The sequence below is a fragment of the Ascaphus truei genome, chromosome 2 (genome assembly GCF_040206685.1).
Source record: "Ascaphus truei isolate aAscTru1 chromosome 2, aAscTru1.hap1, whole genome shotgun sequence".
Lineage (NCBI taxonomy): Eukaryota > Metazoa > Chordata > Amphibia > Anura > Ascaphidae > Ascaphus > Ascaphus truei.
This window is the reverse complement of record NC_134484.1, coordinates 256463701-256488766: the sequence shown is the minus strand read 5'-3', so window position 1 is coordinate 256488766 and position 25066 is coordinate 256463701. Positions and strand designations below refer to the sequence as shown.

The following is a 25066-nucleotide window of genomic DNA, read 5'->3' as shown; positions in this document are numbered from 1 at the left end:
GTTTCATACAGGAATATATTTCTTTGTCCATTAGCCAGTCTCCCATATGCCTGGCTATGCATGCCAAATTGTATGTTCTAATGTTGGTTAACTCACTCCAAGTTCCTTTGGGAGAAATAGTTTTGACATTGCAATTCTATTTCTGCCTTTGTTCCATATAAACGTATTTATTGCACTATTAATCAATTTTATGTCTGCATGGTGAACCAGGATAGGCAGCATCTGCAATGGGTATATAATCCTAGCGAAGCTGATCCTCTTAACGAGTTTGCATCTACCCGCTAAGTTCAATGGGAGGCCTTGACAGCTTTCCAGCTCTTTTTTTTGTTTAGGATTGATTTAAAATTGCTTGCATACAATTTTTCTAGGTCGGTGTCTGTATTAACCCCCAAGTATTTGATTGGCTGTCTTGTCTTTTTAAAAGGGAGGTCTTCCTCCCACCTAACATTATTGTTACGAGACAGCACTAGTATCTCAATTTTGGAGCCATTAACTATAAACCCCATACATTTTTCATATTCTTTGTGTCTCATATATATTTTTTTAACTGCTATTTCCGGATTAGAGACAAACGTCAAAAGGTCATCTGCAAAAAGAGCCAACCTCACTTCTTTATTTCCTATTTCAATGCCTTTATAGTCTGCCATGCCCCTAAGGAACATAGCTAATGGTTCCATTGCCATATTGAATAGCAATGGCGACAAGGAACACCCTTGCCTTGCCTTCCTCCTGTATAAATTAAATTCCTGGGAGAGTATTCCCGCTGCCATGATCCGTGCCTTTGAACCCTCATACATAGTTCTAATCATGTTAAGAAAGATCAAATAAAAATTCCCATCTAACATCAAAGGCTTTCTCTGCGTCTAACGAAATAATTACAATGTTACTATTATCTTGTGGATTTGATTTGGTCCAGTAAAGGGCTTCTAATACTTTTCTTATGTTCTTCACTGAAGATCTACCCTTTACAAACCCTGTCTGATCTTTATGGATCAGACCTGATAATGCTGCGACCAGAATTTGAGAGAATTTTTACATCCTGATTTAATAAGGATATGGGTCGATATGAACCTGGCACAAGAGGGTCTTTACCTTCTATATGTAAAATTCTGATGAATGCTATTTTCCCGGTTTCCAAATATTTCCCTCTTTGAAGGCGTTTTGCAGGGGTAGTCCTACTTCTGGTCCCAAGATCTTATAGAATTCGACTGTAAAGCCATCAGGCCCTGGTGCCTTCCCATTTTTAAGTTTCTTTATGACGGCCTCTATTTTTTTCCCTGGTAATTGGAGCATTAAGTTCTTGTTGCTCTTCATTACTGTATTTCCTCGATTGTAAGACCGCAGGTTTTTCCCTTTTTCACGTGGCTGAAATAGGTCTGCGTCTTACAATCGATGTACTGAGAAAAAAAATTAATCAGCCAGGGGGCGCTGCTGGAGATGCCTGCCAGGTTTTCTGTGTGCAGCAAAAATGTCTGCGATCAAGGGCCCCCCTCCTCCCCCTCGTGCAGAGAGATATGCTGCAGATGCCGGCCGGGTCTTGGCATAACAGCATAGTTGCGAGCACAGCCCCACTCCCCTCTGTGCAGAGAGATCATGGCCGCCCCCCCTCCATGAGGTGCAGAGAGTTCAGTGGAGATCCCACGGACAGGGGTATGTCTTCACAGCAGCCCGCCTCCCCCCTGTCAAATCTGTGTGAGCTGCATGTGCAGAAGGAGATCATTGTGTGTGTGTCTGTCTCTCTGTGTCCTTCCATTCTCTCCCTCTCCCCATCCTTCCTATCCCTCTCCCCCCCTTCCCTCCTATCACTCTCCCCCTTCCCTCCTATCACTCTCTCCCCCCTTCCCTCCTATCCCTCTCTCCCCCCTTCCCTCCTATCCCTCTCTCCCCCCTTCCCTCCTATCCCTTTCCCTCCTATCCCTCTCCCCCCCTTCCCTCCTATCTCTCTCCCCCCTTTCCCTCCTATCCCTCTCCGCCCCTTCCCTCATATCCCTCTCCCCCTTCCCTCATATCCCTCTCCCCCCTTCCCTCCTATCCCTCTCCCCCGCTTCTCTCCTATCCCTCTCCCCCGCTTCCCTCCTATCCCTTTCCCTCCTATCCCTCTCCTTTTCTCTCTCCCCCTCTCCTTTTCTCTCTCTCTCCCTCCCTCCCCTTCTCCCCTCCCTCCACCCTTCTCCCCCCCCTCCACCCTTCTCCCCCCTCTCTCCTCTCCTTCCACCCTTCTCTCTCTCTCTCTCTCTCTCTCTCTCTCTCTCTCTCTCTCTCTCTCTCTCTCTCTCTCTCTCTCTCTCTCTCTCTCTCTCTCTCTCTCTCTCTCTCTCTCTCTCTCTCAAAAAAAAAAAAAAAATTCTGCACAGTTAATGTTTTTTTTTCTCCCAAATTATTTTATTAAATCAAGGGTGCGTCATAGAATCGAGGAAATAGGGTAGTTATTTTTGGGAACTTTAATCCCTGTAAAAACTTGTCTTGAGCATCATCCTGCTCACTGGTAGTACAGGCATACCCCGCATTAACGTACGCAATGGGACTGGAGCATGTATGTAAAGCGAAAATGTACTTAAAGTGAAGCACTACCTTTTCCCCACTTATCGATGCATGTACTGTACTGCAATCGTCATATACGTGCATAACTGATGTAAATAACGCATTTGTAACAGGCTCTATAGTCTCCCTGCTTGCACACAGCTTCGGTACAGGTAGGGAGCCGGTATTGCTGTTCAGGATGTGCTGAAAGGCGCATGCGTGAGCTGCCGTTTGCCTATTGAGCAAGATGTACTTACTCGTGAGTGTCCTTAAACCGGGGTATGCCTGTATACAGATTTTGATAAGTCCCTAAACACTGTACATATTTCTTCAGGAGCTGATGTTGGTTCACCTGAAGCCTTACGCATCCTCGGGACGTGCTTATAGTGAAGGCGACACGCCGTCGCCCAAAAACAAATGCATTGCCGCCGCGTGCGTTTATTGTAAGCGCGACGGAGCGATGTCGCCGCCGCAAAAACTGGTAACCGGCAAAATTTGATTTTTCAAAGGCTGTCGCCTCACATGACAGCCCTTGAACCAATCAAATGGCCGGAAACCCGCGACGCCTCCGGGCGAAATATAACTTTCGCCGGCGGCGACGGATGACGTCACCCGTTGTGTCGCCATTGCCATCGACGTCACTATAGGCACGGCCTAAGTATGTGTTTTGGTTGTGTAGCTTGTCTAACTAGATTTCCTAATAATTTACCTGCCTTGTTACCATACTTATAAAATGGTTAAAGTCTCAAAAATTGAGCTTTTTTTTGTTCCTTTCTGTGTAGCCATATTTCGCATACATTATTTGCTTCCATGTCTGTCCCTATTTTCTGGGGTTGGATTTTGTTTAGTGACAGAATGCCCTGTTCAGTTCCTTGCTAGATTTAATGTATTCTGTTTCTTTCCTACGTTTGTTCATGTATGTTAGCATCTTGCCTCATTACCACTCTAGCGGTTTCCCAATACAATTTACCCTCATTTTGGTGTATAGCGTTTGTTTCCTGGAAATAGTACCAGCTATTCAGGAGGAAAGCTTTAAACTCCTCATTATGAAGATAAGATGGAAATCTCCAGATTCTGTTTTTGTTCCCTAAATTTATCTCTAAATACTGGTGTATGGTCTGATATGATTATATGTTTAATCGCCGCTGCGGACACCTTGTCCATCATATGGTCGCTTGTTAGAATATAGTCTATTCTTGATAGAGAGTTATGCGGGTGAGAGAAAAAGGTATATTCTCTCTCATTGGGGTTTAATAGCCTCCAGCAGTCTAACAAACCCAATGTTTCTTGTAACAGCCCTATGCTTCTCTGTGCAGATCTTGATTTTCCTTTTTTCTGATGAGATAAGATTTATCTAAAAATGGATCACTGACAGCGCTAAAATCACCGCCCACAATTAGGTTACCTTATTTCAACAATTTATCAATTAACCTCTGGAAGAAATGTTGGCTCTGCTCATTCGGGCCTAAATATTATATACCGTATACATGTATTCATATTGTTGAACTTTAACACACACTACCACCCTTCCCTCTGTGTCACTCCAAGTTGATATATGCTCAGATGGTAGTGTTTTGCTTATCCGAATCGCTACCCTCCCTTTCTTTCCCACTGCTGGGGAGAATACGCATTCACCTACCCAGTTAGTCTGGAGTTTCTTACTCTCCTCCCTGTTTAGATGTGTTTCCTGAATACGTGCTACATCTGCTTTTAAGCGCTTAAGATGCTTTAATATTTTGTTCCTTTTAATTGGGTAGATAATACCCTTAACATACCATGAAAACAGTCTCGTCATTGGTTATTAAACTGATATTGTCTAGCACGCCTTTACATAATGTATATAATGACATAAAGAACCTTACTTTACCGTGATTGCCTGTTTCCTTTTTCTCTATCACAATATGTCCGACCAGTGAAAAACATTTCAAATAATACATATATCTCAGAATATAAACAATAAATCATAAAACACATAGATTAATGATACTACTTTTTTCCAGAAGTGACATTTTAGCCTCATTCCAGCTCACCGCTGCTTGCTCTTCCTTTTACCCCACCACTCTAATTTATATTTTTCAAAACCGCTTTTCTTTAATGTAACCAATTAGACGACAACTTTTTTTTTCTCAGATTTGTTTTTTTTAAAGACATATTCTAAAGTTTTCCTAGCAATATAACCCCTCCATTACTTTTGAACTTTATCAACTTAGTATCGCTAAATGCAACAATCCTTGTATAAACACCTTTTCCTCCCAACAGTCACATGATTTTATGCATGTACCATCTCTCTGTAACCAGATCACATTAGTCCCTTTATGAGCGCAATACTTATTTCCTTGCAGCCTGGCCCATCTCAGCAGTGCGGGGATCTTGCAGGGGAACCTTTTTTTCTTGGCTGCGCTATTTTCCTCCATTCTGTATCTCCGTTTCCTTTCTGAGGTTCTGTCCGTCCTCCAGTTCTGCAGCATGCTGGTGGATAAAGCACTCTGCTGCTTCTGAAAATATTTTGGCCCCTCCATTTATGAAGACTTAAGGTGGCAGGATAGCCCAGGGAAAAATATTTTATTTTGCTTATATAGCTTTACTGAACTCCCGTCTCTTATTTGATACTGCAGCAGAATAGTCCTGAAAGATTTGGATCTTCTTTCCCTCATAATTAAGGCCACCTGAATTCTTATAGGCTCTTCATATTGTTGATTTTTCATTCAAGTCCAGAAACTTTGCGATTACTGCTCGTGGCCTGCCTTCCTGGTTCTGCCTAACTGGACCAAGTCTGAGCCCTTTTCACTTTTATGTTAGTGTGATCCTTTGGTAGTCAGAGATTCAGGCAGCCATTTTGTGCAAAAATTCTGCAATTGAGAGGGTTTCACCTCTTCAGGAACTCCTATTAATCTTCTATTATTTCTGCGTGACCTGTTTTCCAGGTCCTCCACCTTGTCTTCTAAAGTTTTCTTTTTTTTTTTTTTTTAATGTCCTGCTGCATTTCTGGGGATACATCCACTCTAGATTCAACTTCCCCATCCTGGTGTTTTGCAGGGTTAGTTCCCCTTTAAGATAATCTACGGATTTTTACAATTTTTCATAATGTTCATTTAAAGGGGACATCAATACTTTTGCCACAGCCCTGGATAACTCACCATAATACTTGGGAGTTTCTGCCTCCTGAGACACCCGATTCCTCAGCATGCTGCTCCCCCATGTGCTTGGAAGCCATCTTGGTGAGCTCTGACTTTCTCCCAGCTCTCACCTGCTTTTGCTGGTATTTGGGGGACATCTGTGTCTGCTTGGAGAGAAATTTCTACATATAAATGCTGCTCCTTATTTTTCAAGTTGCTGTCTTGCTGTGAAGCTTTCCTGCCTTTCCCCTCTGTTCAGCTGGATTGAAACTGAGGGGTTATATTCAGCCTGATGTCCCTGCAGAGACTGCCTGCACATGCATCTCCCCCTCACATGCAAAGTCGGCCTGCTTTTTGCTTTTCACAAGATCATTTCAGTGAGTGTTGTTTAAGCTGCTGATCTGTAGGAGCAGTGGGGCTGCAGGAGCTCAGGGGGATGTGACTTCACCCTCTGGCGCCATACTGGAAGTCAATCTACCTTTTTTAATAGGTTAAATGTAACGGATTGCCTTAATTTAATTAGGATAAGTATAAGTTAGTGTTGACAATAACAAAAATGTTCTCAAGATAACTATTACAATATATTGTGGTAATTTATCCCAATAAAATTTGCTCTTATTAAAAATAGACTAACAAATCAGAATAAATGTTTAAATTAAAAAAAATCTTAATTGTCAGTTATGACAAATGAAATGTTTTTATATTGCTTTCTTTTTTAAATGCATAAAACCCGCACTGTCCTTCTTTTCTTACAAATCACTGATAATTTGAGGGATGCAGTTAAGAGGAAGTCTGCTAACTGGTCTTTGTGGCGGATGGTTGAATGAGGTGCTCATAACCCATTTAAATTACCAGTTTTGCCTTTGAAGATTGTGTTTTAAATGGCCTTTCTCTAAAATGTCAAAGGCATTCAAGGCTGATAAGATGACCATAATAAACAATTTCAATATTCCAATTAGAAAGTTGTATTGCAATACTACTGCACAATTCCAGGGCAAGTTTTAAGAAAAATGTACGCTTCAACATTTCCATGGCAAATGCTTTATAGTGTTTTTACAATCTTTAATGTCTTTGGGATATGCCTGTTTGTGAACAAAGTAAAAATAAAAAAGGTTTGAAGCTGTGAGGACTGACAAAGTATTGTCAACCAGATAACATGCTTAACAAAAATATAGTTGGTCAATTTCTCTGTATATAAACATTTTCTACTGAGTTGATGGAGGCGCTATACAACACAGTATAAGATTGGGGTGCATTGTATACCGATAACAATCCAAAAGGAGGAAAAAACGAATAGCTGAGTATACGTGGTTTGAAAACCTCCTGTAAACTATAATTTTCAATTCCTCAGGTCATGAACAGATCCTTTGGCAAAGGTTTCATTGTGTATGTGATGTGTGTACGACCTGCTTTTCAGGGACATTAAAGGTCTAGCTGTATTCCTTTGCCATTTTGGAGGCCTTATCCATATGCAAAAATATTCTGCATGAGTTTCTGGAAACCTCATTGTAACCTTTTCATTTTCCAGTCTTTCTAATGTTCAAAGACCATAAAAGATAGCCAGATATACAGATTCAGATAAATGAAGTAATAAAACATTCTCACTGTGGTTACTGAAATGCTGTTTGTCATTTCTGCTATGCAGAGTAGTGGTTGGATTGTTTCAAATAATCATATGCATGGAATTGAAGCACTTTGAAAGGCTTAATATTTTTATCTGCAGTGATATTGCAGATTTGGTTGTAAAATTAACCTTCGTTCTAACCGTCTTTGAGCTGCTCTGTTTAGACATTGTGAGGCATTATTAGATACAGCCACTCCGTAATTTCTGTGCTCTGTCGCAGTGAAGTTGAGAATGAGATCTTTTGAATGCATTTTCCACTCTGAGTTCAAATAAATCCATTCATTGAAGCTCATTGTTCGTTTTTAGAAGCCTGTAAGTGCCGGTAATAAGCGTTTTCAAAAATTGTTTTGATAGGAAACGATGTTGGAAGAAGTTCCTATGGTGCCTTGCAAGTACAACAAGTCTTTGATTATGCCTACCTTGTTCTGAGTCATGCAGTATCGCCACTTGCGAGGTCGTACCCAAATCGAGATTCTGAAAGGTAGGACTACATAGATCAAGACTTGGCTAAAATGTACAAATATTACAGCATTTTGACCCCGAAAGGTCCTTGACAATGTAAGGTATGCTCATTTATTTATTTATTTTAATACATGCTTTTAACTTTTCATATGTTGACACAAGTTTGAAGTTGGTCAGGGTAGAAAACTGCAACACACCCTTTGATAGAATTTTTTTTTTAACCGCCTTACATTGAAAAAATACATTGCAATGAGATACATACCACAAAGCTCCAATATGAGGTTACTCTAGCTAGGTACAGCGTTGCTAGTTTTTGATTTAAATAGCATTTACCGCAATTTTGAGCTTGAAGATTTCCTTATCGAAGCTTTGTAAATCCCTGCTATTTTCAAACATGTCATCTGTGGTATCCACATAAGGGCTTCAAAACATTTTGTTTGACTAATGAATGTATGTCTTCAATATTGCCTTTTTTTTTTTTTTTTTTTTTTTTTTTAGCACACTGGGCCGAATAATCAAAGTGACACAAGAAGTGATTAACTACAGAGATTGGATTAAAGAAAAATGGGGGAGCAAACTGAATCTTTCGCCTTATATATGTGGTAATTTATTGGTCTTGTCTTGTAAATAAAAGTTTGAGACGTAAAAAGCATAAAGCATATTGTGGTTTCATTGTAGCTCCATGTGAACATTTATAATGAAGCATGCGCTTACAGTACAGGCAGTCCTCGTTTTACAACGCTTCGTTTTACAACGAATGGCTTATCCAACGCTATGCAATGCATACCTATGTTCATTTATACAACGCCAAAACGACTTATCCAACTCTCTTACGACGCTTTGCAAAGTTATTTATGTGTATACAATATATATATATTATACTATATAATATATTATATTTTTATATTATATTATATATTATGTTATATTATATATATAATACAGTATATGCACTATATAATTTGTGTGTGCTGCATATCTTATTGTCTGCGTAAAATATTTTGTGTATTTTAGCATTAAAAATGCCTTCAGGAACGGAACCTTTCATTTAAACAGTGTTCCTATGGGAAAACGTGTTTCGCTTTACAACGTTTCGCTATCCGCCATTTTGAGTAACGCATTGTGTCGGATAACCGAGGACTGCCTGTATTGATTACCTTGTAACTGTACTAACAACTTCCATTTCCTATTTAGTGGTAGTGACAACCTCCTGTAACACAAAATTAGCTTGTTAAAGGTTCCGTATTATAGCCTTTTCACTGTGGGCTTAATGCTTTTATCAATTGATCAACATCAAATAATCCTGGTGAAAGCAATGCTTTTGTGTCTTAAGCAATACAGGGCAGTTTTAATTCAGATGCTGGGCTACAACAAAAATAGCTTGTGGCATTAGTAGTCAATTAACGCAACTCTAGTACAGATATTATTCTAAGGGATACATATTTTGAAGTAACATTTTATGCATCCTGTTGTGAAAGGAATTTCTTAATTGTTAGTGGTTTTAATTTTTTTAGCTGCAGTGCAACTTAATGATTAATATACATTTAAGGACATTTAGATTACAGTATACAAGCAAATGTAGAACAAGTGAAAATATAGTGCAATGTAGCGCTCATGTGACAACCTAAATATTAAACAAGTGACAAACAATAATAAACAGTGACCTGTGATTATAGAGTCCGAAAAGGAGTCCTGGAGCTGCCCAAAAAGTTACTCTGGTTACCTCTTAACCAGAGATGGATGTATGGAGTGAAAAACTTCTTGTGGTGCTGAGGTGAAGGAAGACTTTTGAATGTCTGTGTGGCTGTGGATATAATCCTGTTCACTTTAAATGAACCTCAAGAGAGGGGAGACAAAACGTAGAAAACACTACAATAGTGCATTACCCATGGATCACAATCTTAAATGAACAGAGCAATTTATTGTTGAAATATATAAAAGTGTACTAAAAAACATATACTCTAAAACATCTTAGTGCCTTTGCACTTTGAATATAAAACTTTGCTCCGCCGTGGGAAAAATTAGAATCCTACTCACCAAAGGTGGCTAGGACATACGCCTTTGATTATTGGTCTTTTAAGCTGTTAGACACCGTCCGCCGTGGGGTGAAATCCGTCAATGCCTCGAGGGAATCTGCTTTCTGTGCCCGGAATCTATTGCATCCAGAGTCTCACCGATCGGCTCCTCTGATGACTTCACCGCTGGTATCCACTGCTACGATGTCCCCGCTGCGCCAAAATCAGTCCAACGCGTTTCGAAACTCCTAATTGTGGGTTTCTTCGTCAGGCAGAACCAGGGATCTAACAGCTTAAAAGACCAATAATCAAAGGCGTATGTCCTAGCCACCTTTGGTGAGTAGGATTCTAATTTTTCCCACGGCGGAGCAAAGTTTTATATTCAAAGTGCAAAGGCACTAAGATGTTTTAGAGTGTATGTTTTTTAGTACACATTTTTATATATTTCAACAATAAATTGCTCTGTTCATTTAAGATTGTGATCCATGGGTAATGCACTATTGTAGTGTTTTCTACGTTTTGTCTCCCCTCTCTTGAGGTTCATTTAAAGTGAACAGGATTATATCCACAGCCACACAGACATTAAAAAGTCTTCCTTCACCTCAGCGCCACAAGAAGTTTTTCACTCCATACAAGCAAATGTATTGATGGAGAAAAGAAATTCCATAAAGGATCTTAAAGGGGGGGAGCTGCGCCCTTTTTAAGAACCTGGTCTCAATGCACGTGTATGAAAAACGAAATTGTGTTTTTTTTTTTAATCAAGCCTTTAAATGCCATCTGTCGCTATTAGATGCTGCAGTGTTTTTCATGTATCTGCAATTGTTTTTGCTGTATTTGTTCGGGACTGCCTCTTGTTTTTCTGCACAGTATTGGGTACCTTGTTTTTCAGAACCCCAGAACCAGTGTTGAGTAATCGTACTATACTGTAGCCTATAATTCTCTTAGCATACCCTAATCAAGTATAAAGTTAATATCTCACTCCTGAGGAGAAGGTGAAGCCATCTTAAATGTCACGTATCTTTGGCATATGGAACACCTTAAATGGACAGCCCCCACTAAAACCAAAATGTTTTGGGGTATATTGCAACGGGTTAAATGGAGGTTACCACCTTCTAAAACAACTTCAGAGAATTTTGCAATCATTGCTTAAATATTTGTCAAAGCCAAATGCTTTGGAGGGTTTTGTGATGAAACATTATAGGTGGATTTCCGCAGGTCATTCATTACTAATTCAGTCACTTTTTTAAAGTAGCTGTGATGCTATTGCCAAACTAGCGAAGTGAAAAATATTGTGTATTAGGAATGCGTTTTGCAGAACCTGGTAAAAACAGACATTTCACAGGACACAAAGTAACATTTTACTGTAAATGCGAGGATAGAAAATTACATTATATTTGCAAACGAGTAAAGAAAATTATACAGTCTTACCTGCCATGAACAAAAAGGACTGGTGAGCACTCACAACTACTGGAAAAAAAACATTGTCTAATTAGGTGCTAGCACAGGGGGAGTGGTGATCCTAAAGCCTCCATGTGTAATTAAAATAGAACCCAGAGCACTCAAACAAAATTGCAGAGACTGCTGAACATTTCAAAAATAAGGTATTTTCAATGCCAAGGCGAAAACCAAAACATTGATTGTTCTCCTTTCTGTTCACACCCCATATCATTTTTTTCCTTATTTGAAATTCTCTGCAATTTCTTTTGAGAGCCGCATGTTCCATTTCAATTTGACGTCCATGCCCAACTTGGGTAAACCCTTTAAAAAAAATCTTTTTTATTTTTAGCTGCAGCGGTGCCTATCTCATCAGCAGCCAGCCTTTACAGCCCAAGTAGAAAGGAATGTTAGCATGTTGGTAAATGGATTACAGTGTCAGGTGATCTTTGCCTAAAACCAGACTTTGGAATGCTGATAACCAAAGTAGCCAACCGCTAAGGATAAAACATGTTTTTGGGCTACGTTAAGGAGCCAGATTGGAATCTATGATGATCCATTGTGGTTTTAAATGGGAGTAGCACAGATTTTTTAAAAAATCAGGGAAGGACAGAAATACAATACAGAATTGTTTAGGAATCTTGAGCAACTTACACATTTAGACCCAATTAAAGTAAACTGTACTTTTTAAGGAAATAATTCCAGATTGGAGTATATTGAATGTGTAATAATCACTGCTGCCTTCTCAGTCAATGTTTATTGTCTACTCTCATGCTTTCTTACACTTTTTTTTTTTTTTTAAGTTTAATTTTCCTCTTCTGCATGTTTTTCCCTACTTGCTTCTGGTCTTGTATTCCTTTATATGTTTTTGGTGATGCATCAGAGCTGTGCTTTTCATGCTTGTGTCCTGGAGAAGAACTTTCGTCACTTGCAGTGTTGGCGAAATAATCTGCAGTTTATGATCTTTACCAGTAAAGCATAGACACCTGAGGTGCTTTGTTTCCGGAGAGATGTGAAACGCATAGTCATTGTGATTTTTCTTTGTAGCCAAATTAAACTCTTATGGTTTTTTTGTTTTGTTTTGTAAAGCTATTGGTTAATATTTGCTTTTACCCTGGCCTTTCTTTAGACCATTTTTTCAAATGTTTCCCTGCCCCCACCCCCCCCCCCTCCTAACCTATTATGCATTCTCTTATGTTAATGGTATTTTTGATCCAACGGTCATATAGATCATTTATAAATGTCAATAGAAGAGCATTACTGTTTGTCTTGCTTTACTCTTTTTTTTTTTTTTTTTTAAATCTGATTTTATAGAAACTCACAAAGAAATCCATTAATTACTTTTAAATTACCGCTGAAAGGTATGCTTAGACAAGCTGTATAATTTTTCATGTTTGCTTTTGTGACAGTTACAGATAATATGACGAAAGAAGCACTTTCCTCCAGTACTGAGGAACATCCTGAAAATCGAATCTCCTCTTACAACCAACGTTTGAGTTTATCTCTGTCTAGCCCACAGCTCCTTTCATCTGAAACATCTTCCTCTTCATCTTCCCTCTCAGGGAGTGATGTTGTAAGTTTCATTTTATACATAGACGCGTTATTGAACTCTGCATGTCAAATCTGGTGCTGTATGTATCCTTCAGTGGAATAGTTCTGTTTGCATATCAATCCTTTTGTGACTACAGTCACTAAACCACTTGCTGGATAGATGTTAGTTTAGTCTTAAATAATGGGATGATTGCATAATCAAAAAGCAAATGGCACCTCTGCCAAATGTACAGTGTTTACACTTTATGCACCTTTAATATCTCTTGTGGGAGGAGTGGCTGTGAGTAAAGACACTGACTGGCACTGAGTTTGAAGCAGGGGAACCTGGTGCAATTCCTGGTGTTGGCTTTTGGCAAGTCACTTTCTCTCTGTGCTTTAGGCACCAAAAACCGATTGTAAGCTCCACGGGGTAGGGACTGTCTGCAAAATGTCTGGAAAGCGCTACGTAAAACTAGCAATGCTATACAAGAACATTATTTATTATTATTAAAAAATGTATGTTAATCTGGCTGAAAATAATTGCATCCTAATGAGGAGAAACTACAGCTCCCTTGTACACAGTGTTTGAAAATATGGCATTACACGCAGTTCTACAGCATAATGAAAGTAGACTTCACTGTAGATTGCTCATTGCTTTAAGAAGCAAGCAGTTTGCAATTGCATAAACACTCCATTTTCACAACTTGTTGTAAAAATAAAAGGCCTTCACTTTAGTCAACTAAAAAATTTGCCATGTAGCTATGGGATGGTAAAATTCAACAAATGTAAAAAGTGTACGCTGTGCATCAAAAAGGACTAACGGATAAACCCATTATTTTGCAGAAGGCACTCATGCCACTTTTTTCATATGGAGACAATCATTCTTGTATTTATTTTAAATAAAGGAGGTATACATGTATGCATTTGTGCAGTAACGCCATATTTACATTTTTTGGGCATTTCCTGTGATAGCCTGTCCAGTTCTAGATCGTCACGTTTTCACCAGTGAAACTACCAACATGTACCGGTACAACAGCGTGCCAAGTCAAATATAGAACATCGCCCCTAAAGTATGAAGTCTAGTGCTTGGTTCATTTGTCAGTAAATAGTTATGAATGCTTTATATATATATATATATCCCCACCCTGCTTTATTTTGTCAAATTTCAATGCCAAGACCGATCTAGCATTAAACATCAGGCCCAAGCCATGGTGCCTTTGCCCACGCGGGGGCTGTGAAGTCACCCGCGTGACGCGGGGGCTTCATGGGTGAACCACTCATGTGACCTGCGTGTCACACCAAGAAATACATTTCAACTGATTCCTTGCGCGCTTCCACACACCATTGACTCACTCTTAGTTGTCAAATTTCTCTGCTACATAAAGGGCAGAGCCCTTTTTGTGAAATCAAGCCTTTTTTAAATATTTTTTTTTTTTTAAAATATATATTTGATGTGGCCTTAGAATGATGGCAAGCGTGCATTCAAATTCGTTCTGGCCTATTGACCTATAAAGAGTGCTACTACTTCAGTCTCTAATTTTCCAATGTCATGGGATGAATCTCTAAACTAAGATAGCTATCTTCTACATGCAGAAAATAACCCCCCCCCCCTCCACATATGTACATGCCACATACCCCCTATACACCCTCCTATACACACCGCCCCCTCACCACCCCCACCAAACACACATACACACACCCCCCCCCACCACACACATACAGACACTTCTGAGTGGAACAGAACCTTTTGGAGAGAGGCTGAAGGCTACATTTTGCCTGGAATTCCCTTTTTTAACTCCTTCTGCCAGAACACTGCAGTGCAACTCTTCATTGTACCAGATACTGTCTGGAAAAAGTAGTGGTTTAGAGAGCTTGTGTGTGAACATTTAGATGGGATACTCGCTCACTGCTTCAGCCTTTTCATTGGGTGCCTTTCTGTAATGTGTTCCCCCCCCTTTTTTTTTCCCCCATAAGGATTCTGATACACCACCTTGCACTACTCCCAATATCCACCCCTTTAATCTGCAAGCATTGACACCGATCATGGCCAGCTTACCACCAGCATTGCCTATGCCAACTGGTAAACCTCAGTCTGCACCTGCTCGAGCCTTGATAATGTCTACCAATGCTCAGGTATGAGGCAACTGGTGTTCACTAATCATACTTTCCATTACACTTTTTTCCTGTATTGATGGAAATTATAAATAGGAGAGTTACTAACATTTGTATGGTCTGTGACTGTTCATTCTGACAGTGCTAAAGGTTGAGCCCCCAAAAGATTCTACTGCCAACAAATACCATTTTGCTCCTCCTGTCCTGGGTTGTACGGTCAGTAAAATGGTAGACCTAAATCTAGGATGCTAAGAAAATCAGACTGAAGTTTGGTTCTTTGACCAAATTGAAACTATACAGTAGGTGATCTAGTTCCTGAACTTTCCAGTCTGCAAAAACTTTCTACATATTTTTGCAGCAGATGGCCAGCCTACATCTGACAAACTATGCCGTGCAAAAGTCCTTTCAACCCGTTTCATACTTTACCTGTTGGGGAAAAAACCTTTTTATACTTCTACACAACATAAGATAATCTCTTTGCAAATGTCTTGCGATTAAATGATGCATGAAACATGATATTGCATCTGTCACTTTCCTTTCAGACTAGGTATCCTATCCCAGCAGCTACTTTTGGCGTACCTCCACTTCCTTGCAGGCAGGTTGGTATTGAACCACCATCTTTGAAAGCAGTTCAACATATGCTCTATCCTGCTGCTACCTCTGCACCCACTAACCCTCTGCAAAATCCTCATTATTACAAGGTATGGCTTTCTTGCATTTTGAATGGGCCATAATGAATCATTGTTTCTTAACCACAGGTGGTGGTCAGAATGCGTAAACAATTTGAGTGCCAGAGGAGCTGTTGCATCGCGATCAAGTGATTGCTCCTCGACATCACTGACACAAACCAAACAGAAGAGGAGTCTCTTCTGTTCCTCGTCCAGTCAGATTGCATTCGGTGTTCCACAGGAGCGCAAAATGTGCTCTCCCATAACAAACTAGCAAAAAGGCCATGAAGTAGCAACTACGTAATGGGGCACTAAAGGGGTTAAGAGAAAATTGTGCAGTGTGACATGTACTTCAGTTCTTCTGCCAATTAGACCGTAAGGCTGCGGTCCCAGTACAGCCTGTGCGCACGGCGCGGCGTGCACTGTGTGTGTAAGCACCGCCCCTCAATGGGGCTGGGCCCACTACGCACCGTCACGCAGAAGGTGCAGCCGCGCAGTGCGGAAGGATTTTTCACAACTCAATAAAATTGAGTTTACTCCTAGCGACGTAGGCGTGGCCACGCCCCCACCGGCGGTTCACCCAATGAGGGCTAACCAGCCGCATGACGTAATGGCCACGCCCCCGCAAATCCCCGACCATGCCCCCTCCCGTCGCAAGATTCTCCTCTCCTCACAGACCGCAGATCGCGGTTAGCGCTGTGACACGCGCCGCCCCCCTGCCGGGCGCGCGTGTCACAGACCATTACTGGGACCGCAGCCTTACGGTTTTAAGGAACTAAATGTGAGCTAAGCGTACATTTTTCTAGAACTGGGAATGAGCCCTTATCCCCCTAACTCGTATGATTTGGCAGTTGTTTTGGAAGGCAAAACCTGAAGCCGCAGCTTTCTCTTATCAGGAAATGTTTTATTTACAGATTTTAAAATTGATCATTTAGTCTGCAATTTATAAATGTAAATTCAAAATAGTGTGTTTTCACCATGGGATATACTGTAATGTTGGTATTATAAGCAGATGGTCACTTTTGAGCACCAAAAACACTTTTTGCTTGATCTGCCTCCAAAGCATTTGTTGTCCAAATGTGGACCTCCATTAAATCTGTCCTGTTCCACTGCTAGTAAGACAAATTAGACAGGATAGGAAATCTGCAGGAACTGTATACATAAAATATGTAGATGGCAAAGGAAGCACGGATCAAATTAAAGTTGTAAGAGCATAGAAGGATGCCTGAGTGTGAAAGTACTCAATACTGCTGCCCCCTTTTGGGTCTTTTGCTGCTCTGATGCAATGATATTGCTAGGAAAAAAAAATTGGCTTTCACACCTTCAAACTAGTACAGTATTTAATGTTTTTTTGGGGGTTATTTTGTTTTAGTATATCTATTTGCCAGTTTTAACATTTCTCTGCATTGTCTGCTGGGGGATGCTGAAAAGCATCATAAAACCGCAATCCTGCTCCCCCTTTTTTTAGTTTTTATTTAAACATGTTTTGCAATTTATACTCCTTTATGACTTTATAGCACTCAATTGCACTAGATATACCTTGAATATTAGACACGGAATAATTCTGTAACTTGCTGTTATGGAAACTTCCCAGTTAGTGATAAACTTGCTTTGCCACTAGGAAAATATGGCTGTTCACAAAATGTGATGCAAATTAGAGGGGAAATGTTGTACATGTTATGCCACTTTAGAAATACAATGGTACAGATGCAGCAAATGTGATTGTTCCCACGATAACGCACAATATTAAACTGAATAGCAGATTTTCTTTAGGATTCAGTGACTGTAATGACTGAAAATCACACTACATCACAATAACACTAGCAGATGCCATGACTGTTGCTACATCTATATGCCTCTGAGCAATTTAAAAAAAAGTCTACATTTACTAACAAGGTCTATACCGGGGTTTCTCAACCTTTATTAATTCATATTTCCTTTTGATAAACATAACAATCTCATGCCCCCCTTCAAACCTGCATCCCCAAATAATTTTATTTATTATACATACTTTAATTGTTTGTTGACAATGTGAGCATTGAGGCTGCTGGCTTTACACAAGCTTTTTTTACACAACATAGGTCACTTTTAAAAGTTGAACTTTGATTTTTAAAGCCACAAATGTAGAAAAAACAGCTTTGCCAAGGTATGTCGATTTAAATGGTAAAATGACACGCAGAGCCTGCTCACTTGTTTTGGGGTAAAGGGAGACATTTTAACCAATTCTCAGATGATTTGCTGGAAGTTATTTGGCAAGTAAAAGGGAAAAAAACACTCCCAATTGTTGAAAAATGTTCACACTTTCACTTTTAATCCCAGACTTATTTTTGTGTACACTGCATATATGTTTTTTAAAAAACAAACATTTCAGTACAAAGGTACATTAACTTGTCTTTAAACAGAAAAAAAAATGCAGTGGCAGTATACCACGTGCACAACGGCACCATCCACATACGACCAACTACAGTGTAACTCTGAGATAAAGAAGGATTAAGGAAAGATATATGCACTAGTGATCGTCATAGGATAATACAATACGCTGCATACTTTCTACAGTTAGAAAGCCAGAGGGATAATAGTTATTTTTTTTTCTTGTTTATCAAATAAAAAAATATTGTGATATTGAATGCGTTTTCAAATATGCCTCCCCTGAAATCCTGATATGCCCGTTCCTCACCCCTTCCCCCCCCATGGGGAATGTGTGCTCCCAACAGTTGAGAATCACCATATACATATCTACTGTATGTACTTACATTATGTAATTTAGTTTGGAAATGTGCTTTTTTCCCCCCAAAAAAAACAGGGGTGTGCAAACTGGGGGGAAGTGCAGGGAGTGGGGGCTGCCCAAGATTTTCTGCGGAGGGGTGTGGCAGTTGGAGGTCCCGCACTCTCCCCCAAGGCATTTAAATGAAATGCCGGGGGACCGGTGAGGGCTCTGACAAGTCGGCATGGTAACCGGGCGTTAGCATGGCAACATGACGTCATTTGACGGGGGCGCGAGCCACAGAGGAGAGAAGGCAGGGGTGCGCAAGGGGAAAAGTTTGCACACACCTGTTGTAGATTACAGATCTTTAGGCTATCTTAGAATGTGAACACTTTCTTTCTCCCCCCCCCTCCCCCTTCATTCTTTCAGCAGCACAATGGGATGAAATGCGCAGTGAAAGCCATTTATAATCACAACCAAGGCAATGGCCAGGATCTCGTTGGCAATGGCGGTGTGAAGCAGCCAGTTGGCAACAGAGGACATTACCAATATAACCGAAGCAGCTGGAGGAGGAAAAAGCATACAAGAGACAGCTTACCCATCAGCATCAGCAGATAGTGCATCTGCTTTCTACAGACAGTTGCTGGGACAACTTGGCACCAGAGCAGCAACTAAGACCAGCATCCAGCACACTCTTCTAGTGTTGAATACAGTGGATTCCTTTGCATGTTTCTTGTGGTGGTCAGGTCCATCCCCAAAGAAGTAGTTGTGCAGATTTGTGAAGCCTTATTGAATACAAAAGGATATTTCTTTTTGCCTTTGCAGAATCCTGTGCCAAAGCTTTTCTGGCATTAAAGATGCCAAGACATAAAAGGTTTTGGCAAGTTTATTTTTTTTTCTTCTGTACATGTATTGGTCTTTGGCAGAATTTTTTTGTTTTGTAACAACAAACGAAGTTTTGGTCCTAATAATGCCAGTCTTTTAAAGTTATCTAGTCAGGACTTCATGGCAGCCAATTGTACTGCCATCTCATATGGAAAAGCTATATTTTTCTTTAGCATTGTACATATTCAGAACATATACTTTGTGCAATATTTTTCTTATTTAATTTGATATGTCACTTAACTTATATTGAACAATAGGTGAGGGAGGTTTTTTGTTTACAGATCCTTTCTACGGTTGCATCAAAGTTGGGTTCATATGTTCTTTGTGATGGGTGACATAAGTACTGCAAACAATTCAGAGTGGGTTATTTATGCAAATGAGGCTTCTTGGTTCACAACAATTGCTAATTAAGGGTACTTTTTTTTTTGAGCAGAGCACCAAACTGATAACAACTTGCAGTATTTTGGCCTCCATTAGTGGTCTTGCTTTTTGAAACAGCATTTTATTTTAATTTTTTTTAACCAGTCAACTTATCCAGCATTTTAAAGTTTCAGAGAATACTTTTGTACAACTGCAAGAGGTTGACAAGGGAGATGTGAATGAGCAGTGGTTGTGAACTATGTAATGCTTCTGTCCGTTTTAGTGTAGTAACCTATCATTTGATATGTTGCAGTGGACATTTTTAAGAAGTACTTGGTTTAAGGAACATTGGGAAAGGAATTATGTTGATTCCACAATGGAATCTATATAGCAGAATGCATTTGTTCTGTTAAGAGCAACTCACACAAAGCACTTCAGCTTCTGTATGCGTTATTAGGCCTATCTTTTAATGTGTCCCCAGATGAACACAGCCTGATGTTGTAATCAGCAAGACAGACATTTAAACTAAAGATGCATATAGATATTCTATGCAAGAGTATTTTTTTCCTTTGCCTTGATGACCACTTTTTGTGAAGACCTTTACCTACTGTCTAACCTAGAGTTTTAATGCACCAGTTGTCATAGAAGTTAGAAGTATGACACAACTGGCTCCCAGTTTTTAATAACTGTCTTCTGGCCTTGTAAAGCATGAATTGCTGGTTAGACCACTAGTGGAAAAAGATGATTAAAAAGGGAACTCGAGAACTGATATTGAACTGCAGAGATGCAAGTGAATTGGGAGAGAGCATGTAGAAGCTACTATCAGTGGTATCTTTTTGAAGTGAAAGTAACACCACATGGTTACTAAACACATAAATGCAGTTTTACTTTGCTATGGACAGGATGAGGATTAACATTCCAAAGTAGAGTAGCACACAATTTTGTCTGCAGTATTTCACAGTCCAGATTAAGTTTAAAAAATAAATAAAATGGTAAGCATAGTCATTAATTTATCAATACATAAATTAGTTATCCTGGTCACACATGGATCTTTACACCATAGCAATATCGGGTGCAAATTTGCATTGGCCTTTACACACAGGTCTTTGTCTTAATGTAATGCACATTTTAAAAGATACATTTTTAAGACATGTTCCATTTCAGTCATGGTGAACCAAATGAATTGACCTGACTACCACTGTGGTAATGTGCAACCTATAAAAGGATATCATGTGTGGACTTTTGTTTGGGGATAACGATACGGAAGGTAAAATCTGACATTTTTATGTAACGTTTTTCTATTCTTTCATTTTTAATAAACTTTGAAGATGTAAAGTGCCTTTTAATTTGTGTGCGTTCACACTCATTCAATGGTTGCACACAGTACTAGAAATTCTCCCAAGAAAGGTTGCTTTAGAGTGAGGCCGTAACCAACATTTCTGTAGTTTTGTTTTCTTTTCCCCCAATAGGGGTTCCGTGGGCATTCCTAAACGGTTTCTGTAATTTGAAAACTGCACCCCATTTGAAAATTGTACCAACAAATATAGAAGAATTTACAATGCATCTGATCTCAGACGTGCTATTATAGGGGTTCCTCAGAATGTCACAATATACAGTAATTATAGGTTTCCTTAATCAAAAAAAAAATAAACACTGCTCTGAAGGCACTCTTGTCAAATTTGTAAACTGGGTATGGTAGTAGTGATCTAGAAGTAAATACGAACTTAAAATGTGCTAGATAAGTGCTCCCTCGGGAACATTTGGTAGCTTATTTCCTGTAATAAATGACAAATGTCAAAAGCTGAAGTACAGTTTACGCATCCCAAAGCATCTGCAAACTCTTGAACAGTAGAATCTACTCACCTGCTAATTCTACTTTGGTGTTGTTCATTGCAGCCACAATGAAGGACACGTTTAACTTTCCAAAAGCAGAAATCCGCAGAACTGGTTATGGATTTCCATGAACAAAAACTTATTTGTAAAGGAAATAATTCAAAGATATTAAAGTTATATTACAATTTTTTTGTACAGATGCAGCGCCGTTATTAGAACAAATCACAGCGCCGTTTTCGGGTGCGCTGCTGTACTCCACGCAGCATTAACGCCGCCAATCGCCCCAGGCACACGTGTTTATCACGGTTGCTTTGTTTGAATTTCATGGATTGTGTGCAATTAAATGAACGAATTGTAATGTGTACAGCACTGTGCTACTGTCCGTTTCAGGTATTTAAAAGCCAGAACACTAAAATGCTATTTTCTGCACTTGCGTCTTAAGGCGGTACGGTTGGAAGAAATCCCGCGCCATGACATGGGTATTCACGCGGTGTGTACCTCGGAAGTGTTTCGGTAAAGGCCGCTGCATCTGTATGTCCTGTGGTGTTTATATACATTTAAATCCCAGTCTTACCAACAGATTGGATTTGCTATAAAGGGAAAGTGCTCACTATATTATATGTATGTACATAGCGCTCCACAGTAGTAATACACATGACAATCGTATAAATAACAATACAAATAACAGATCATGGGAATAAGTGCTTCAGACATAAATGTAACATTCCGGAAGAGGAATCCCTGCTCTGAAGAGCTTACAATCTAATGGTAGGAAGAACGTACAGAGACAGTGGGAGGGCATTCGGCTGGGTGTGTCTGAAGGGGGCCAAGCTTTATGTATTGTTTAGTATTGGCCACTGCTAATATCATCAGTGTGAACATATTAAATGTGTAATCGTCGTCTCCTATTTAATTACACAATTGTTATGTAATGATCTGATGCAGTGCTGTTTGGATTTTGCTCTTTCCACTTGTGTAATCACTTATTGAGTTGTCCACTGCTGAATTGGAGACTTCTTGGCTAAAATGGATTGTAGATTTTGTAAGGTAAAGATGGTAAATGTAGAAAGTAGGTGATTTTTCTATTTGAAGTCCGTAGCAATTACGTCATCATACACTGTGGGAATGGCCAATGTGTGTAGAATTACAGTCCAGTGAATAAAATTGGAGTATGTCTTAAGATAGAGGGGGCATAACAAAAATATTACATTTGGTGAATAACCCACAAAGGATGGTATTTTAATGGAGACCACTGAGACGGTGCACCAGTGACAAGCTTAATAAAAAACAACCATTTGTGGTTATACTGGTAAGAACAAGTGTTCAGTCCAGTTAATTTTATTAATTTGCTAACATTTAAGCCGCTACGCACACCATTTTCTAAAAACCGTAGAAGTATGACCGCTCTGTATAAGTACATATAAGGAAGTGAAGAATGCTGTAGGAAAGCAGCTATACGATTCAGATTGTCATGGTAACGTACTAATCGCAAGTAGAAAAGGGTTAATGCAGAGAATTGGGTAAAGCAGTTACTTAATATGAAGTAAAAAGGATGTGCCTACTTGTTACAAGCTCAAGCGTGCATTGCCAAAAGTGGCTTGAAGCAAGGAGCCTCTGGAGCCAAACCATGTTAGTCTGCTCTGAGGACTCTTTGCTTCCCAAGGTACTTGTCTCTGTAGGAGCTGATGGTGTTGAAAGATTCTTTCAGTAAATCTCCCTTGGCACATGGATCAATAGGAATCTGTGACAGATGGTGACTTTCTATTGGCTCCTTTGCCGCAAGCGGTTTAAACCTCCATGTTTACCCAGCTGGGGATGCTACAGGGGCATGTTTGGAGCAAAGTATCTCGGGAAGCGGTGGTCCCCACAGCGAAAATTCAGTTCCAGAGATGCCCCACCCTCATCTGGGGGAAAAAAAAAACCAGGCGCAACTGCACCTTTTTAAATCTGTGTAATGGGTGAGTTTTGGGTGAACAACACAATATGAAGCTGTATCAATGTGTAGGAATTGAAGGAATAACAGGAGCTAAATAGTGATACTGTTTTGCAACTCAAATCTATTGTGCCATCCAAGCGATTCATTCATATAAACTGTGATCAAAAGATGATAGTAAATGACAACTGTTTTGAAGACTTAAGATCAAAATGTAGGATTGCACTAATAAATTGCAAACTGATTTGGGACTGCTTTTAATCTGTAAATACTCAAGCATTTGTGCCTTTTAATAAGAGGACCTTGATGAGCCTGACAAGGATCTGGCTATGCAGGTAACTGATCTACATGAGCAGACTGATTTACTGTATGTAGCCCAACATCCCCAATTATTACCCTGTAGATGTCTGCCAGTTAAGTGCTGATCCATTTGGGAATATGCCAACCATGTAATGGCACTGAATCCCTTGTGTGGTCCACTCTTTCAACGCTATTATAGGAAGGTCCCTCGAATTGTCGTGTGGATAAAGCTGTATACCCATGGGAGTAATTGCACACATGGTTTACCCTATTTTCCTGATCACCCTGGCAGTGGGCACCTTTGGGTTAATCCCTCCTCACTCTAGGTAGGACAGGAAATTGACTTTTGCAGGTAGGCCATAAAAGGCCCCTCCCACTACCTGCATCTTAGTCTTTTTCCTGTCCTCACAGCTAGGCGTAAGATTTTTTTTTTTTCTAATGGGACTCGCCTAACTGCAGCTAGTGCAGTGATCCAGGGACCTCAGCCGGTACACACTGGCGGGGGGGGGGGGGGAGCAGCTACAGCTGCGAGCCGTGCGAAGGCTCAGATTGACCGCATTAGCGTCTGAACGCTGCAATAAGAGGAACAGTACACGCGGCCGCACGGGAGTGCGTGCGTCACGTGCCAGCCGGCAGGTGCGTGCACAGAGACGCAAGCCGTGCACGAGCACTGTGACGTCACAGGAGCAACGGAGACGCTGTGTGTGTGTGTAGAGAAACTGCAGCATGGAACGCTCAGCAGGGAAAAGCCAAGTGCTGGATATGGAATCAAAGATGGAGACTCCTAAAGGATCAGTTCCCAAGACTAGGTGAGTCCTTAGTTTTAGTATTATGGGAAAGTGAGAGGATCTATATACATTAGGGTGTGTATTTAGTATTTATTTTGTTTTTATTAAAGTAGCTCGGTGGTTACCCTTCCGGAAGCAGAATCTTCAAAGAGTACTGGGGAATCCCTGCAGCATAAGAAAAAAGTCACAAAGACTAAATGGTGCGCTGCATGCGAGAAGCCAGCTCTGATGGGAAAGAAGCTGTGTGAATATTGCCTTAAGGCAGCAGCGGGGGATTCTAAAGAGCAAGATGAGCACCTTCCTTGTACTAATGAAGGAGGCAGTTAAGCAAAGCATGGGTGCTGCGGTACAAAAAGCAGTTAACACTGCGCAAAAAAGGTCAAGATCCCAAACCAGTTTGGATAAGGGAAAAGGCTTTTCATCTGATGAATCAGACATAGAATGCTTTCAGGTGTCAGAAGGTGAATTAGATTCATCAGATCAAGATATTCAGGAGGATGAATCTGAATTTGATGTAGAAATGGTGAACCCACTCATCAAAGCCATGAGACAGGCTTTAGAATTGGAAGATACTGAAGAATTGACCCACAGGAAAGAGACTGTTTGGGTCAAGACAGAAGAAAGGTAGCGTTTTCCCTGTACATCAGGTGATCAAGGACCTTATTCAATCAGAACTGGCTCGGCCAGACACAAGTGTATATACCAAAAAGATTTGGGAAAATGTATCCGTTTCCACAGGAAGAGGTCAAATTCTGGGAAGCCAGCCCAAAGGTGGATGCTGC

General features: G+C 40.2%; 1 protein-coding gene across 13 annotated transcripts in view; it reads left to right on the top strand.

Moving 5' to 3' along the window:
* The window catches only part of TENT4A (terminal nucleotidyltransferase 4A), a 67766-nt gene extending 46996 nt beyond the window's left edge, over positions 1-20770 (top strand). For 4 of the 13 annotated variants that reach the window (XM_075586159.1, XM_075586161.1, XM_075586156.1 and 1 more), the window contains 6 exons: positions 7615-7741; positions 8221-8324; positions 12581-12744; positions 14676-14834; positions 15356-15514; positions 18615-20770. In XM_075586159.1, coding sequence (XP_075442274.1) covers positions 7615-7741; positions 8221-8324; positions 12581-12744; positions 14676-14834; positions 15356-15514; positions 18615-18803 — 902 coding nt within the window. In that variant the 3' untranslated portion in view covers positions 18804-20770. The other 9 variants (XM_075586158.1, XM_075586163.1, XM_075586162.1 and 6 more) reach the window with 9 other exon arrangements.
* Positions 20771-25066: the final 4296 nt, after the last annotated feature.